Source organism: Apodemus sylvaticus, chromosome 1 (assembly GCF_947179515.1).
Source record: "Apodemus sylvaticus chromosome 1, mApoSyl1.1, whole genome shotgun sequence".
NCBI lineage: Eukaryota > Metazoa > Chordata > Mammalia > Rodentia > Muridae > Apodemus > Apodemus sylvaticus.
Window position 1 is genome coordinate 178,825,558 of NC_067472.1, and position 17,813 is coordinate 178,843,370.

At 51.8% G+C, this 17,813-nt stretch overlaps 1 protein-coding gene across 1 annotated transcript in view; it reads right to left on the minus strand.

Annotated features, from left to right (window-relative positions):
• Nucleotides 1-14,652, minus strand: part of Pepd (peptidase D) — a 137,352-nt gene extending 122,700 nt beyond the window's left edge. Inside the window, exons 1-3 of the mRNA XM_052165583.1 lie at nt 14,584-14,652; nt 5,502-5,685; nt 2,803-2,930 (exon numbers count right to left, since the gene is read on the minus strand). Coding sequence (XP_052021543.1) covers nt 2,803-2,930; nt 5,502-5,685; nt 14,584-14,600 — 329 coding nt within the window. The 5' untranslated portion in view covers nt 14,601-14,652. The remainder of the gene's footprint in view (nt 1-2,802; nt 2,931-5,501; nt 5,686-14,583) is intronic.
• Between the last annotated feature and the right edge of the window lie 3,161 nt (nt 14,653-17,813).

Here is a 17,813-nt window from a genome sequence, read left to right on the forward strand (position 1 = left end):
AAAGCCCACCCCCTAGTGACACACTTCCTCCAATAAGGTCGCACCTACTCCAACAAGGACACAGTTCTACTCTCTAGAGCCTATGAGGGCCATTTTCATTCAAACCACCACAGACAGCCACAGTGGTCACAAGCTTGGAGTTCAGAAGGCATTCTGGAAGCATCTTATGGAGATGAGACATACACTTGCTCACGGCTGTTCAAGTTTTTAGATGTTATGATAAGAAGGATCCCACAAAGACTTGCAAGTTGAAAACTTGCTCCCCCGTGAGGCAATGCTCAGGAGAGGCTTATTATGGTATTAACTTCATCTACAGAGTAACTACTGACAGACTAATAGCTCAGTGGGCTTTTAGGAGGCCAAGCCTAACTTAAGTAAGGCACTGGGAGGTATATCCTTAAAACTGTATTTTAGAGCTCTTGTCCATCCATCCATCTGTCTGTCTATCTCCTACCCCTTCTTTTCTAGCTACCATGAGGTTAACTGCATGACATGCTCCCACTACCATAGTATTCTGCCTTATGTCAGATCCACAGTGATGAAATCTGCAAGCCACCGAGTGAAACCTCTGAAACCGTGAGCCAAAATAAACCATTCCTCTTTTGAACTTGTTTCTTTCAGGTACTTTTTCATAGCAGTGAAAACCTGATTTTATGGACTACAGTTGAGTAATACCCAACCCCCAAACTGAGTGGAACAAAAAGATAAAGACTATTTATCCTTGCTATGGTTTGAATTCTGAGCTGTCTCCCAGAGGTTTATGTGACTGAACATCCAGTCTCTATTTAGCTATCCTGGAAGGTTGCAGAACTTTTATTAGCTGGGCACTTGGGACAAGCTATGAGGGTTATAACCTGACCACCAGTGTGGTCACATTCTCTGCTTCCTGACTACTGCCATGACACAACGTCACACTTTTGGTGACAGGCCCTGAGTCACTCCTGTTGTCAAGCCTTTCCTACCGTGATAAGCCATGCCTTCTGAGACACTAAACCAAGATACATCCTTCCTCCCTTAGGGTGCTTCTGTCAAAAACTTGGTTAAAATGAGAAAGGTCACTAGTGTGTGGACTCTCAAGGTCAGGAAGTGAGGCAGAGCCTAGGCAGCAGCGCTGACCTCTATGACCCCATGATCTCGGCAGAAGCCTGAGTCATCTGAAGGCTCATTCACGCTGATTGATGGCTGGTGCTGCACCAGCAGAGGCTCTCCACACATGGTAGGGCAGCTGCGTTCCAGAGGAGAGTGTCCCACTAGAAAGAACCACAGCAACACACTGTGTCGTGGTCCTGACCAGCGTCAAGAAGGAATGAAAGAAATTCTACCTCTCTAGCCAGATAGAAGATTACAAGCTCACTGCCAACCTGGGATGGCACAGGGACTTCTAGGTCAGCCATTCGGGGACATTATTACTGCATTCCTAGCAACATCACCACCTCGTGCTGGCCTCTCGGATGTAACCAACCCACCAACACACCACTGTAATGGTACTGTGGATCCTAGGAAGGAATTAGAGCAGTGGTTAGACTCACTCACTGGTGCCCCATGCCATCAGGTAGAGGCCATGACAGCCCGCAGGCAAGCCTTACTTCTAATCACAGCTCCTACAAGAACAGGCCACAGTGCTGAACAGGACTCCCTAGCACACTGAACCTGCTTCCTCTTTAAAGTAGGGAAGTGGTAGAGTTTTGGCTGCAGATGGAATACAAGCTAGGGAGGGATCTGGCATGGCCTCTCCCCAGCAGCCCAGCTGTCTATCCCAAAGGCAGCTAAGCAAGACACCCTGCCTTGGTCCCTCCCAAGAGTCAAGCCATGAAAGCTTCACAGGGAAACCAAAGCTTGTGTCTCTCCTGCTGCCAACTCTGCCTCAGCTGCATCTCCACAGCAAAGCTGATGGCCCAGGGCCAACCTGGGACGCTGCCAAGTGACCTAGAAGCAGAACTGATGCCAATTTGAGGAGCTGACCCCCCCCTCGCCCCCAAGACAGCAAAGAGTGAGATGCCAGGAGCAGCGATGGATGCTGTGCGGTCTGCCTGGAGCAGGAGGGACAGCGCCTGAAGCAGAGGGAATACGGAGGACAGTCCTTTAGGGGCTCTGGACCTCTGCAAAGAGCTCAGAGGCCCTGTGGCAGCTAGGTGCCATGTCACTCAAAAGAGGCACAGACTCAGCAGCCCACCTGGTAATGAGCGCGATGGGGCACCGGGTAGCAAAGGCTGCAATTTACACATTAGCTTGGAATAATTACTCTCCAGGCAGAAATGACAGACTGGAAGACAAGATTCTCTGATTACTTCAAACATCCCTGGTTACACCGCATCTGCCTTAGTGCTGTTAGCAGGCAGGGGCGCTGCCAGGTATCTTGGAGAGTAGAAGTGGGCTGGTCTCACCCAGGGAGCTTACAGCCCGGCCTCTGGTCCCAAACTCTTCACATGGACAGCCTTAATCCTCCACCATCTCTCACAGAGAAGCCAGGGAAGCAGAGAGCATCTGTGGCTAGAGGGAGGCATTAGAAACACCTCTAAATGTAAGTAACAAGCCTCAGAAAGGGAGCCCAGACAACACACACTCCTCCAGCATGGCCATGCAGGCCACCACCGGCTGGTCCAAAAGCCACAGGTACCTTTAGTATTCAGGGAATCTGGGCTTTCTAATAAACCATGCCTCTAACCTACAGGTGGATCTGACCCTCTCCCAACTGAGGTCCGGGGCTATGATTCAGAGCTGGCCAGCAAAGGCCCTTTCTCCTATCCCTAGCCCGACAACATCCTCAGCAGGCTGGGAACCAAGGCAGGGACCACTCCTTACTTTCCCATCCAGGTGGCGTAGCTATCAGGAAGTCTGGGCACGAACAGGGTTGATTTCCCAGTGTCCACATCGATGACACCATAGCAGCCTGACTCGATGACACCGAAGGCCCAGTGAAAGAAGGACTCCTGTGGAGGGAGCGAGGGACCTCATTATCCAATGACCAGAGTGGAAGCGTGAAGTACCGGAGGCAGGAGAGCAGAGACTGGGGCCTCCCTTCTCCACTCAGGCCTCCTCTCAGGAAGTGGCCTCAGCCCTGCACAGCCTAATCCCTAGTCCAGCCGCCAGCTGTCCACCCTGCCATGCTGCTGTTTGTCAGGGACCCCTTCTACCCTCTTGACCCCGCCTTCTACCCTCTCTTAATGACACTGATCTATTACTATTTATGTCTGTGTGTGTGCCACAGCACTCACGTGGACCTAAGAGGATAACCTGGAAGAACTGGTTCTTTCCTTCTACCTTCTGGGTCGTGGGGATGGAACTCAGGTTGTCCGGCTTTCCACGCAGGAAGCACTTTTATCCACTGAGGCATTTCCCCAGCCAACCCCGTGTCTTATATTTTTAACCATTCAGGTTTCCTGTGTGTCCCTACCTCATCCACCTGCAGGTCACTCCCAGAACCATGGCAGCCAGAGGCCAAGAGCACCAAGCACAAGCTCAATTCAGAAACCCACACAGAATCTCTTTACCTAAATGGGATGTTCCGTCCCTCCTCTCCCCGCCCCTATGCTCAGCACAAAGTACTGAGCTGGGGTCACCAAGCTAGGAAGTAGGGGAGGGGCTCTTCTCAGATGAACCCAGAATGACATCAACTGGGGAGCCCACAGCTAAATTTAGAAAAGTGATGTTTTTTTTTTTTAAAGCTACAAATATATAAAGCTCTAGAAGCTTCGAGATTAGTCAGAAAAAGCCTGAGACGTCCATGATACTTGGTAGTTGGGGATTGCAAGCTTGTGGCTATGAGGACAGCGGGGCCATGCAGATCATAGCCAGACCTTGTCCCTTCCTTCCCTTACAACCTGACCCTCACATTCCTCTGTGGCCCCACCTCCCGCTCTAAGTAAAGTTCTTGCCTCAGTTCTAGGTCTGAAAGCTGAGAGAGAAAATAATCACAGCTGTGGAGTTGGACTTTGTGAGTGCATACGTGTATGTTATGATGGCTGTACTGGACACTGAAGCTAGAGCCTACTATGTGTTTGGCATGTGCTCTATCACTGAGCCACGCCCCAGCCCCTCCCTGAGGAATTCTAGGCAGGGGCTCTATCACTGAGCCACGCCCCAGCCCCTCCCTGAGGAATTCTAGGCAGGGGCTCTACCACTGAGCCACGCCCCCAGCCCCTCACTCTGGGATTCTAGGCAGGGGCTCTACCACTGAGCCATGCCCCCAGCCCCTCACTGGGGGATTCTAGGCAGGGGCTCTACCACTGAGCCACGCCCCCAGCCCCTCACTGGGGGATTCTAGGCAGGGGCTCTACCACTGAGCCACGCCCCCAGCCCCTCATTGGGGATTTTAGGCAGGGGCTCTACCACTGAGCCACGCCCCAGCCCCTCCCTGAGGAATTCTAGGCAAGGGCTCTACCACTGAGCCATGCCCCCAGCCCCTCACTGGGGGATTCTAGGCAGGGGTTCTACCACTGAGCCATGCCCCCAGCTCCTCACTGGGGGATTCTAGGCAGGGGTTCTACCAATGAGCCACGCCCCCAGCCCCTCACTGGGGGATTCTAGGCAGGGGCTCTACCACTGAGCCACACCCCAAGCCTCTCACTGCTAGATTCTAAGCAAGGTCTCAACAATGAACAACATTCTCAAGATTTTTTGTTGTTGTTTTTATTTGTTTTTGTTTTGTTTTGAGGCAGGGTTTCCCAGGTTTTGTTTTGAGCCCTAAGTTTCCCAGGCTGGCTTTGAACTAGTGATCTAACTAATTAAACCTCTCTTGAGTACTGGGATTACAGGCCTTCACCAGGCCCAGCTAGAAGATAGGGCTCTAACTCCAGGTCTACCTCTTGGCAAGGTGGTTCCCCTAGGCCTCAGTTTCCTCCTCTGTAAAGTGGGTATGATGGATCAATGAGTATAGGCCCAGCTCTGGGTCACCCTTGCTTCCTAGGCAAGTGTTATTCCTGAGGACTTTGTGTTGCAGTAATTCTCAGCTAAATACAGGATGTCTGGGCTGTATACCATAGTTCTAGAACCTCAGAGAAGCTTCTAGTACATATTCAGGGCGGGGGCTAGGGGCATGACCAAGGCCCAGTTAGGGTGCCAAGGGTAAGCACTGGCCAAAACAGATGAAGGCTAAGGCCTCTGAATAGGCAGGTCACACAACCCTCGCAGTTCTCCTCCCTGCCAGCATCTGGTCCCAGGAACTCAACCCCTCCTCTGTAGCTTCTGCTGCCCCCCCAAACTGTAGCCAGTGGCCCAGACCACCCTCTGTTTTACCCACTCCTCTGCACATTGTCCTCTTGCTTGTCCAGATTCACCCTGGCTCACTCCAAACACCAACTCCTCCATGAAGTCTAGCCTGTTTGCACCCACAAGGACATCTTTCCATACCCTGATACCTCTGCCCAACAGGTAAGGCTGGAGGTGCCGACCCCAGATGTGGATCCCTGCTCCCACGCTGCCCCTAGGGGCCTTTGGAACCAAGCCCTGCCCAGCCCTGAGCCCCATGCCTGGCAGGCCTGTGACAGCGGGGTGCGGCTCACCTGGCGGAAGACGATGGAGGTATCGGTGCAGTATCGCTGCATCTCTTCCCCGCCCTGCAACAGGACAGCTGAGCCGGCCTGCACAGCTCCATTCTTCCTCAGCCTCTCACACAGGCGCTGCCTGTTCAGGGCGAAGAGTGCCAGGGGCACCTTCAGGGTCTCATTCCCCAGGGAGAAGGAAGGGCTGCAGAGACATGAGCACAGGCCGGTTAGCACCTCCCACATGTGTCCATGGCCTGTGGTCTGGGCCTGCAGAGGGACTCTGGTCAACTTGTGATGAGCCAGCCTATACTTAACCCGTTGGGACACAGAGATAACCCTTCACTGAGCCAACCAAGGCTACAGAGGCTTGTCTATCACACTGTCTACCCTTCTGCTTCTGGGAGCCTGGCTTACCTGGGTATGAGGGTTGACTGTACCTGCTCAACTGGTAGGCGGACAAGGCTTATGTGGGAAAGCCTCTTCAGGGGAGAGAGCACTTGTGTGCCACCCTCCAGGGCCTGCCATCTGCTTTGGGTTTTCAAGAACAAGTGGGAAGGCTGAACTCTGACCCACACAGCGCTGGCCAGTACCATGCATGCACTCCCCATCTCGCCCCCTTTCCCATCCGGTCCCAGCCTGACAGCCTGTACTGGGAGTTCCCGTGCTCGCCAGTGCCCAACCCCTCAGTATACACAAACAGTGCAGCCCCACAGCACCACGCCCCTGTGACCAGCAACTACGGAGTGAAACCTTCAAGGATAGCAAGGCTGGTGTTCTGGGGAGTCTACAGGAGCTGGGAAGGGCCAGGTCTGCCTTCCCTGGGAGATGTGCCACCCTAGATTTCTAAGCTAGCTCAAGCCAGGTCCCACGCCACACCCACAGACTGCGCACAGCCTTCCCACTCCCATACCCATTCACAGGCTGCTTCTGCAACAAGTTTCTCCCCTACTGAGGCACCTTCAACATTCAAATATACAATGACCGGACCCTAAAAAAGGGAAAACTATTTCCTCAGACCTCTCTCTCAGCAATCCATTTCTTCCTCCACTTTGCTGTTAATACTCTAAAGAGAAACCAAGCCTCTGGCACTCCTGACAACACATGCTCCCCAGTTTATCCTGAGGCCTACACATCGCTCCCCTAACCAAACACAGTACATCTGACCACAACGACCCTATGCTCCTAAATCCACATTGGGTCCTGATGTAGTCCTCACCAGGCCTTTCTGTAGCCATGGCACTGGGACACAATACTGCTGAACTCACCCTGAAATGGCTCCTCCATCCTCTCTGTTCTCCCCATCATGTCCAAGCCAACCTTGTACTGGAACCCCAAGACTAGGTCCATACTCTTCCTACCACTGGTGGACTCAATGCTTTAGCTTTAAGTACCACCTGTTGCCACAGGTCAATGATGTCCCTCTACATGCAGAGGCCCTCCCTGGCCCTCCAATATAACAGCACAACAAAGACTTGAGCCTTGCCTCCTCCTGCCACTAGAGGGAGCTATGCTCCGATGGTGCTCAAGCCATCCCTGCCTTCTCATTCCACCTCTGGTCCATCACCCTCGCACACCTCTGAGGGGGAGTAGCCCAAGTGGCCCAGATCCACCTCTACCTCAACAACTTCAAGAAACTCTCCACTGCTTTCTTGGTCTGAGCCTCCCACCCTACAGAGTTAATTTGTGGCTGTCTCTCCAGGTAACTCGCGACACAAAGACAGAACTGGTATCAATGTCTGGCAGTGATACCCTGGAAGGAAGGCAGGCAGACCCTGCAAAGCAGCTAGAAGGCAGACAAGGGTGGGTATGCAACAGGGAGCTCCTGAAGTCTCCTGTCCTGGGCAGCGGCAGAGTTTGAAAGACCAGGCTTAAGCCAGAACTACGGCAGCAGAGTAGGCGCTGACCAAGGACCACAATGAGCCTCCCATCACACTGCAGGGGAGCCACAAAGAGGCCTCAGTGACCCCCCCCCCACACCCTACACATACCTCCTACATACCTTGGCCCCAATGCCACCTTGTAAGCATTCCTAGACTCATTTCTACCCGACCACCACCACCACCGCTCACTCCACATAGCACTAGGCCAGTCTCCCCACTTGCTCTCCAGATCCCACCTACCCACAGTGCCTTGGATGGACCAACAGACTGTGAGTCTTTGTGGGTCCATCAGCCTGCACGCAGCCTCTGGATACTAGGTAGGCTGAGCCTATGAGAGGTGGGGGAGGGGAAGGAGCAAAACATGAGCATAGAGCTCTCTCGACTCCTTCCACGGCAGGCCATAAAACCAAACGGCCCGTGCCTGTCTCTCAGAGCAGAGCCGTGACTTCCCCTCCTTCAGGTTCTCTTTACATCCCTGCAGTTCTGTAAAACCATCGTTGTAGCAAGCTCCTAGCACCGACCAGGGCCCTAACTGAAACAGGCCCTGCAGGAGTTAGACCTAGCTCTGTCTGAGTCACTGTGCCCTGTGCCTAACACAATGCCTAACACAAAGCAAGTGCTTGGGGGGAGGGGCGGGGCACACATCAACCGTGCAGATTTGAAGGTGCCACATCGGCTCCATTCATGAACTGGGAGGCAGGAAGGGTGGAGGAGCGGGGAGCACCTCCACATGTTGGTGGTCTAGATGCCCACTCCTCCCCACCAACACCTGCCCTTCCTTCCTCCCAGGAGAGTGAGTAGGAGTTAGAGGGCACAAGTAGCCGGGGCCTCCACAGAGCTGGGGTTGATATCTGCTGTTCTCGGTCACGAGGATGAAAGGGTAGAATATCCTAGTAACAGCTTGTAAGCATGGCTCCCAGCTGGTCTGGCTGACAGGAACTGAAAGTGCACCCTCTAGCACCCACACTCAGGGAACTCCCACCCCGTCCCCACCCACTGGGTTCCACCCATGGAAAGGGGTCAGCACAGCACAGGGGGAATTCATGAGCAAATGCATAAGGACTCTTGAGATGGACGGACGGGCTCAGTCCCAGTCACCCCACCTACAGCACCGCTGCTGAAATGCTGGGCTGGGCTTCCTTGCCTCCCACGGCTCCCCTCTACCTGACCCCCTCATTAAACCTAAACAAGGGATGCCTGTCCCTGGCATGTGATCATCCCATCTAGAAGGTTCTTGACCTCTTGTCCAAAACTGTCACAAAGGTCTAAAGTGCCTTTGGACACCCAGACTTGGGGCCTCCTGCCTGTTTTATATAAGGGACTTGAGCATCTGAGGGTGTTGGTATTTGAGAGGCCTCCTCGGAACAAGCCCTGGGATACTTGCTTACCCCTCCACGGGCTGGGTCACACCACCGCCCACCTATCTTATCTGGGTTAAAGAAAGCCAGTTCAGCCTGAACCACCAGGCAAGGCCACATGCTCTAGTCGAACTCCAGGACACTCTCAGGGTCAAAGATTAGAGAGATAGGAAACCCTCAAAGGGATAGTCAGGGCCAGAGCAGAGAGTGGTTTCTCTCTGTGTATTCATCTAAAGTAGTAGCAATAAAACATCCTCAGCTTTTTTCTTTTGTGATTCTGGGAACTGAACTCAGCATCTGGCACACCCTGGGCAAGCACCCCGCCCCTGGGCTATGTCCCCAGGCAGCCCCCTTCTTTAACATTTTATTTTGAGACAGACCAGCCTTGAACTTGTTCTGTCAGCCATGAAGTTCTCGAACTTGCAATTCTCCCCATCAGACTCCCTCTAGGCCTGGCTGTCCAACTGGTTTCTGGTGAAGGGTTTGTTTGTTCGTTAGTTGGCTGGTTGTTAATTGACCCTTGGAATTTCAAATCCACAAGCATGTCATTCCTGAGTCCCGGAACAAACAAAGTACAATCCACTGCATGCAGCCAAGACATAGATGTGTCTGAGAGGAACAAACTGGCTGGTGGACCAGCTTAGGGCTAAAGACATCCACAGGACAGACCCTCCCAGGTCAACCACCAACACCCAGGAGGCAGCCAAGGGAAAACAGCAGACTGACTAATAACAGAGCCAGACCCCAGGGAGGTCAATGCCACAGCTCCTGCAGCCCACCTTTGTCTCAAACTCCCTATGCTGCTGTCTCCGGGTTCCTATTACTGTGATAAAGACCTTGACCAAAAAGCAAGTTGGTCACACTTCTACACCACTATTCATCACCTAGGAAGTCAGGACAGGCATGCAAACAGGGCAGGAACCTGGAGGCAGGAACTGATTCAGAGGCCGTGGAGGCGTGCTGCTTACTGGCTTGCTCAGCCTGCTTTCTCATAGCACCAGGACCACCAGCCAAGGGTGGAACCATCCAGGGTGAGCTGGGCCCTCCCTCAGCAATCATCAGTCAAGAAAATGCACCACAGGCTTGACTACAGACAAATCTGGTAGATCATTTTTTTCTAATGCGGTTCCCTCTTCCAAACGACTCTAGCTTGAGTCAAGTTGACCTAAAACTAGCCAGCACACCCACCCTCTCCTTTGCCCTCAATGCCTACCTACAGGTATCTGATAGAAGGCTCATGCATGGAATATTAACACCTTATCTTCTGGATGAAAAAATAATTTCTTTGGTTTTTTCCTAACTTATAATTCAAATCTATATTTCATTCACTATTGGTGCATGTAACTAGCCTGAGTATCGGCCACACCAAGAACTCTGCCTCCCACAGAGCTCACCAGCACTTTCACATCACAGCACCACTGGGACTCTTTCTCATCTGTCAAGACTTCAAAATCAAGGTGCCAGTTAGACCTGCTCCAGGCTCCTGTTATCTAATTAATGTGTCAATAAAAGTGCACGTGACCACATCACAGATTCACTTAACATCCTGAAGGCTTGCATTTCCATGTAATTTGTTTTCCTTGTGATCCCTTATTTATTTAAGGCATTTTAAAACATTATGCCCAGCTGGATGTGGTGGCATCCTAGCACTTGGGAGGTTGAGGCAGGAGGATGGAGGAGGCCGGTCTGGGCTACACAATTGCAATCCTTACACAATATGCAGAGCTAATAAGTAAATGACATTAAAGGAGAATGTTGCCTTGGTCTGTCGCTAAGGTTCATAAAGAGGTTTAGTCTCCAGTGTAACATTAGTCGTGGACTTTTAAAAGGTCTGGGTCTTTCTGGGAGATGATTAGGAATTAATACTGCCTCAAGGGAGTGAGTTAGGTCTCCTGAGACCGCTACAGCTACTGAGGCAGTGAGCTGTCACAAGGTGAGGTCAGCTGGCCGTCTTGCCAAGGGACCTCTCTTTTATGCTCAAGGTACACGTCCCTTTCATTTGTATTCCTTCCATGCAATGTCACCCACCAAGTTCTAACGTCAAGTGAGGGTCTCACCCGAGGCTGTCTGTCAGCTGACATTGCTTCCAGAACCGTGAGCCATATTAAAATTATTTTCTTTATAGGTACCAATCTTGGGTATTGAGATACAGCTCAGAAAACAGACTAAGACAAGCATATAGGCTTCACCAATACTCACGAGCTCCACAGCACAGACTATATAGCAAGATCCCTGTGCTACCACGTGATAAGCTCCCAGAGAAAGAGGCAGGCCAAGGATGACCAGAAATTCAGCAGCCACTGGCTACCTAACCACAGAACGATATCCCTGACTAGAGGGACTTTGGGCAGGGGTCAAGTGCCACATAGCCGCTCTCCTCTCTCCTGACAAGGACTGGAGAACAAGCACACACATCTAGGGACAAAGGACTGAGGAGAGAGAGGACCAAGCCTAGAGAAGAACCAGAGAGGCCAAAGGGCACCTGGGCCGGCTTCCACAGAGTCACCTGTTTTCTGGTGCGAGCACAAGGACTCTGCTCAGAAGCACAAGGTTCACATAAGGGTGTGACAGCTTTTGACCCCGACAACATTTTGTGTCCGGAATGCTTATCCCAGCACGGCAGGTAGCTCAAGAGACACACACCCAGGGTAGCTTGTGGGATGCTCCTTGGTGGTGTGCAGTGGCTCCTGGAGTGCCGCTCAGAAGAAGAATGAGAATCAGTTCTTCATCCTACTCTTTGGAATTCTGGGCCCCTTCCTATCCCCAACACCTCCCCTTTGCTGTCTCCCAAGACCGCAGAACAGCATTCTGGGATAATTCATATGGCAAACACCTCTTTCATTTGAATAGCACCGTTTCACACCGGGTTGGTGGCCCCAGGGATACAGACCACATAGCTCCCTGGGCTCCAGGGATGCCAGGAAAGGAATGACAGAAACCAAGCCCTCAGCTAGTCAAGATGGGGAGATGCGAAGATGTGTGCTACTAACACAAATTGGGGTTCTCTGGGGGGGTTGAGCAGATTCAATGGGAGGCCTGTTTACGGGAGGAGGAGCCATCTGGGATGGACCTGCAAATCTGTGAACAATCTTTTAATCAATCTTTTAAGCCAAGAGCATCCCAGGGCCATCAGCGGAGCAAGCTGCAGGACACGGAGGACAGAGGGCAACAGATGCAGGCAGGTCCGGCTATAGCCTAGAGCTTCCAGCCTCTGTACATAGAAAACTCAACGCATGGCTCAAGGAGAAAGCGGGGGCTGCCTCCCACCCGTGCACAGATTTCAGATGCTTCTCCATTCATATGAGGTACATCTGAGATTCTCAGGAGCCTACTGCTCCCATGTTTTACTAGGATTCTGTTGGAAACCAACTCAGATTCCTTGGAAGCCACTGGCTATGAGTTGAGGCTCAGTATATCAGACACTCTTAGTTGGACATGGGGATGTAAGCCAGTAATCCCATTACCCCGGAGGGCTTATACAGAAGGATCGTGAGTTCGAGACCTACATAGGGCATCCCTGAAAAAAATAATTAATTAATTTTTAAAAAAGACTGGGAATAAAGTTTGGTGGCAGAACACTTGGCTTGGCATAGCGAGGCCTGGGTTACAACCTTGGCACGTCCCCAAAACGGGAGACAAGTGACATGCCTATCTGTCACAGGAATGCAGCATCAGGGAGCCATGCCTTCTATGGAATATACTTCAATCTTGTCCCATTAAGGCCTTACAGGACTCAACTCAGGCTCAACATTTCTGAGATGGCTCTTCCCAAGGAGGCCCTGGACAACTGTTGAACACTCCCATATCTGTCAGCTTTCTTAATAAATATTCCCCCCCACACACCAAGATTTGTGTCACTTTTTTTGTTTGGTTTTTTTGGGGTTGTTTGTTTGTTTGTTTTTGTTTGTTTTTTTAAAGACAGGGTTTCTCTGTGTAGCCCTGGCTGTCCTGGAACTCACTCTGTAGACCAGGCTGGCCTCGAACTCAGAAATCTACCTGCCTCTGCCTCCTAAATGCTGGGATTAAAGGCGTACGCCACCACTGCCCAGGTTGTGTCACTTTTCACCTTGTGTGATGACCTCAGAGAATCAGTTTGGCTATAAGAGGCTTCCTTTGAGAATCTGACTAGTTCCTATTCCAGACTGGAAATCTTCCAGAAAGAAGCAAGCCTTGAGCCAGCCTGGAGTCTCAAACCCAAACACAGGAATTGCCTGTGACCACCTGGCCAGCCCAGATAGACAGATAGATGATACCCTACAGACAGATACCTGCCCACACTTTTTGCTCACTGTGCTTAATGGAGGGTCAAAGGCTGGGCTCACAGTTCTGGTCCTGGCCTCCTGGAGAGCTACCAGGACTTTGTCTGCACAGTTCTCCACTTTAAGTGTGTCTCAGTGTTTAAAGTTCACCCGAAGATCACTAAGTGCAAAGATCCTCCCATGATCCTAGAGCTCATGCCTCTTGTTGGCACAGACGAAGATCAAAGTTATATGAGAGTTAGATGGCACAGAATTAGGTGACAGATCCCACCTGTCCATCAGTTTTAACTGTCCAGTGTTGCTCCTAGAAAACTGCAGGCAGTCACTAAGCGATTGCTAGGTTCAAAACTCTCCCAACCTTGGAAGCCAACTAGAATGGCACTGTTTCCACTGCCCTCGTTTTATACAGAGAGATTCATTTGCTCCACTAGTTTTACCATACTCGTCTCAGTTCCTAACTCAGTCTGTGGAGAACTGCCTTCTTCTAGCCCTACCCTTCCCAACACCTCTACCACCAGGTCCACCCCCTCTCCCACTGAAACCACAGTTCATGCTGTCGGGATCTTTAAGAAGCCAAGCGGTGGTAACACACACCTTTAATCCCAGCACTTGGTAGGCAGAGGTAGGTGGATCTCTAAATTCGAAACCAGTCTCTACTACAGAGTGAGTTTCGGGACAGCCAGGGCTACACAGAGAAACCCTGTCTTGAAACAAAGCAAAACAAAACAGAATGGATCTCAAGCATGGTGTAGTGCTATTGGGCCTGTAATGTCGGCACTCTAAAGAGCGTAGCAGGAGGAGTCAGAGTCCCAGGCCAGTCTGCGCTTCGTAGTAAGAAGCTGTCTAAATTTCTTAAAAAGCAGACTCCAGATGACAATCCTTCTTGCTCCCCCAGGACAAAGTCTGGAGAAGTCACTAGCACCACACCTACTAGCTCAGGGATGCACCCTACTCTCTCAGTCTATCTCTTAACCTTTGATCAACTGTGCTTCCACAACACTGTCCAAACTTCCTCCCAACAGGACCACTGACCCTTTAATCATACAGAATTATGGCAAGCCTAAGCCGAGCAATACAGTGGAGCTAGAGAGATCAGAGTTGATGATTAAGAGAAGGTGTCTTGGAGGAGCTGACATTTGGGCGAGGAAAGAATCAGGAAAGTGCTGGATATTCTACGGCCACTTCAAATACTACTCACACTTTCCCTCACTTTTGGGGAAGAGCCTGGGAACCTAACGCCCACGCCACGCTGGCCACCCCATCGGAGGGGCGTGGCAGTGAACAGATTTATGAAGCTCCCACTTCGGCCACACAAGGTGAAGCCGCCACATCCAGGGCTCTGGGGCACACACACACACACACACACACCCGCCCCCAGGGCCACTGGGCAGCCGCGAGCGTGCAAGGGGCTCTGCTCTGCAGGTACCACTTGCCCGGCCCGGCTCTCGATTCCGATGCCCCGGAGAAGACGCGCGCGGCCCGCGGCCACACAGCAAGTCCAGTCAGAGTGCGGGGGATGTCACCCACTGTTCAACTAGGAACACCGAGGCAGGTCACCTCTACGCGGGCCGCAGGCAGGACAAGGGACAAGCTCAGCACTCACCGCGCGATGGACGCCATGTTCACTCGGCGCTAGCGTCACGTGGAGTGCAGCGTCAGCTGAACCTGCCAGGGTTCCTCTAAGGCGGGCGGGGCGGGGCCAAGGGCGGGGTTTTTTAGTGGGCGGGGTGGCTTCGTTCGTTCCCTCCTACTCCGGTTCCGGACTGTACACCCTTAAGTGAAGGAGCCCTGGAGCGGATTAGGCACCTCAGGTTCCCGCAAGGAACTAGAAGGAACTTGAGCAGCAACCCAGAAGGCTTTCCCTCTTGCGAAGAAGTGTCCTGAAACAGGAGATCGATTGATTCTAGGTTAGCCCCTGACCTTAAGTGTATGTAGCAATCCACGCGCTGGAAGAACACACAGAAATAAAGAAACCTTGGGGAGGAGGGCTAAGGAGGCCGAAGAGCTGGGACAACTGGAGTAATAAAAGCCTTCGGCATTCAGCAAAGAGAGTCTGGGGAGAAAGTCTCTGGCTGAGAGATAAGCAAGACCTTCTGGGCCTTGGATATAAGTTGGGGAGTTAAATCTAATAGGATCTAGTCTAAACATCCCCAAGTGTAGAATGGAGGAGCTAAAAAAAAGAGAAGCAGGGACAGGGTGGAGGAGGGAGGGGAGGAAGAGGTGAGGAATGGCAGAGTTGAGCCCCGTGATAGGGGAGAGTCCTACAGAGAAAGGACACACACACACACACACACACACATTGCATTAGCTCCATCTTCAGCGAAAGAGTCTCGACTCCCTATTACGGGACACTTTTTAAAAACAGCAGAGGAGGAGCAGAGAGCTATCCGTGTCAGTTCATCGTAGGAAAACCTGCCCCCAGCTAATCACAGCCCCACTTCTTCTGACATAAAATATGTCAAAATTAAGCCAACTGCCAGCTTAATGCTTATTAATGTGTAAAAGAAGTAATTATCCTAAATATTTACAAAAGAGAGGCAGGGAACACCCTGCCACTGAACGGAGCACTCTTTCTGTAGCTGTTACAAGGAAGCACTGCCCACAGCTCCTGCCCACCCAGGCCCATCTGCACCGCGGGCCTCGCCTCGAGGCAGGGTCTGTGCTGACCGTGGTTTTCTGTCAGACGCCTGCTGCCTCTCCCCACCCCTCCCCATCAGAGGCTCCAGCAGAACGGCCCCTCCCCTACTCTTGCTCAAGACCCTTCCTAGCAAGCCCGACCACAACCCTCACTGCTCCCTGTCAGACTCCATCTTGCCCCTGCCATATATCACAAGTCCCCATCAAAGGCTGAGGCAGAGGCTCTTCCTCCCCTGCTCCTGCCCATCAGAGGCTCTGGCAGAGACTCCAGGAGAAGCTGCTCAGGGTGTGGGAGATTTTTTTTTTTTGAGTTACTCAAGCAGGGCAGACCTAGATGCTGCTGGGAGCCAGGAGGCAATTGGGGAAAGATTGATTTTAGAGAGTCAGCGTGGGAGTGTGTAAATCAGCTGAGGAAGTGAGCCAGGCAGTGCGCTCACGCCGTACACTGTGCCTCACCTCTAAGGTCACGGGTCCTCGGAGACAAGGTCTGGCCTCATGTAGGCCATACAGGTGGCAGAGAGGTACCTGCTTCATTGGCCCAGGTTCTAAAGCAGTATTACTCTCCAGAAATACCCTGCCTAGCTATCCCTGCAAGAGCTCCATCCCAGCCACGACCCTCCCTTCTCCCTGTGTCACTGTGTTAGACCAGCCGGCCTTGCCCTGCCCGCCCCCCCTGCCTAAGCCACCACACACCGCTCCCCTATACCTCAGTGGACATTGCTGACCACTGGGTCTCTGACTCCTATTGACTCATGTCAATATGGAGCATGTGCGGCCAGGTAGGGGGCAGGAGGATATATTCCACACTCACTTCTGCCAGGTGGGACAGGAAGGCATGCACCAGACAGGACATGATATATGAGTTACTTTACCAGTCCCTGTGGCCCCAAACCTGACAGAAGCAACTTCAAAAAGGAACAGTTAATTGGGGATCATGTTTCCAGAGGCTGTGATGGTTCTCTTGAGTTGTCAATTTGACACACCCAGAATCACATGGAGAGTCTCAGGGAGGGACTTTAAGTTGAGTTAGGCCTCAGAGGAAGGGATTGTCTGAATTAAGTTTATTGGTGTGGGAAGGCCCAGCCCACTGTAGGTGGTTCCATCCCCTAGGCAGGGGGTCCTGACCTACATGAGATAGAGAACTGAGCGCAGGCAGACGAGCAAGTGAGCATGCGTGCATTCATGCCCTTTGCCCTTTACTGTGAATGAGATGTCACTAGCTGTGTGATGTCACTAGCTGTGTGATGTCCCTGCCTTGACTTCCCCAAAGCTGTGGATTGCAACCTAGAAACAGTAACAGAAATAAGCCCCTTTCTCCACTAAGCTGCTTCCTGCCAGAGTACTCATCACAGCATCAGAAACAAAACTAGAACAAGGGGCCGTAGTTCACCACAGAAGGGATTGCATGGCTCCATCTATAGCAGCAGGAGCACGGGGCTATAGCTAACATATTAGTGGGTCAGGAAACAGAAATCTCAGGCCAGAAGCAGAAGTAGGCACCACCTTCAAACATTCCCCCCAGAGACCTGCTTCTGTGAACTAGGCCACAGTCCAAAGGTTCAGCCATCTCTCCAAACAGCACCATTTTCTAGAGGCAACGTGGCCAGACATGTGCCTAGACAGAGTGTTTCTCCTTCAAACCACAGCACACACCTAGGCAGTTGTCCTGTCATGGCACTAGCAGGCTATTGTGATAATGGCTGGCCTTACCTTAGCGTCCCTATTTCTAAGGCCAGTGTGGCCTGCAATGTTCTCCAGGGCCACACCATCTGCCCCAGGAAGGCCCTTCATCACATCCCCATCCTCTTGCCCTCCTTCCCCAGCCGAGCTCATCTGGACATCCATCTTCCTGAAGAAAAGAGGTAGGGAGCAGCCGAGGGGCCTTCCCCGGGAAGCCCCCATCACTGCGTCAGATGAAGTGGTCCCTGCTGGGTGCTTTGCCAGGGTCTACGAGGCAATTCCAGATGAGAAATGGAACGGTGGCTTCAGAAAAGCAAATCACTCCGGCAGCCCCTTCAACACCTCGGAGAAACAAGCTCTTTGTGTGTGTGTGAAAATGGGGAATATATTGTTTTTCAGTGTTTGGAAGACTGTTTTCTCGTCTTGAAATCACAAGCTGCTTTCTTCCAGCGAGACTTATAAATACATCCAATTATCGACATTCAATATAGGAAATAAAGTTCTGAAATTGTTTTC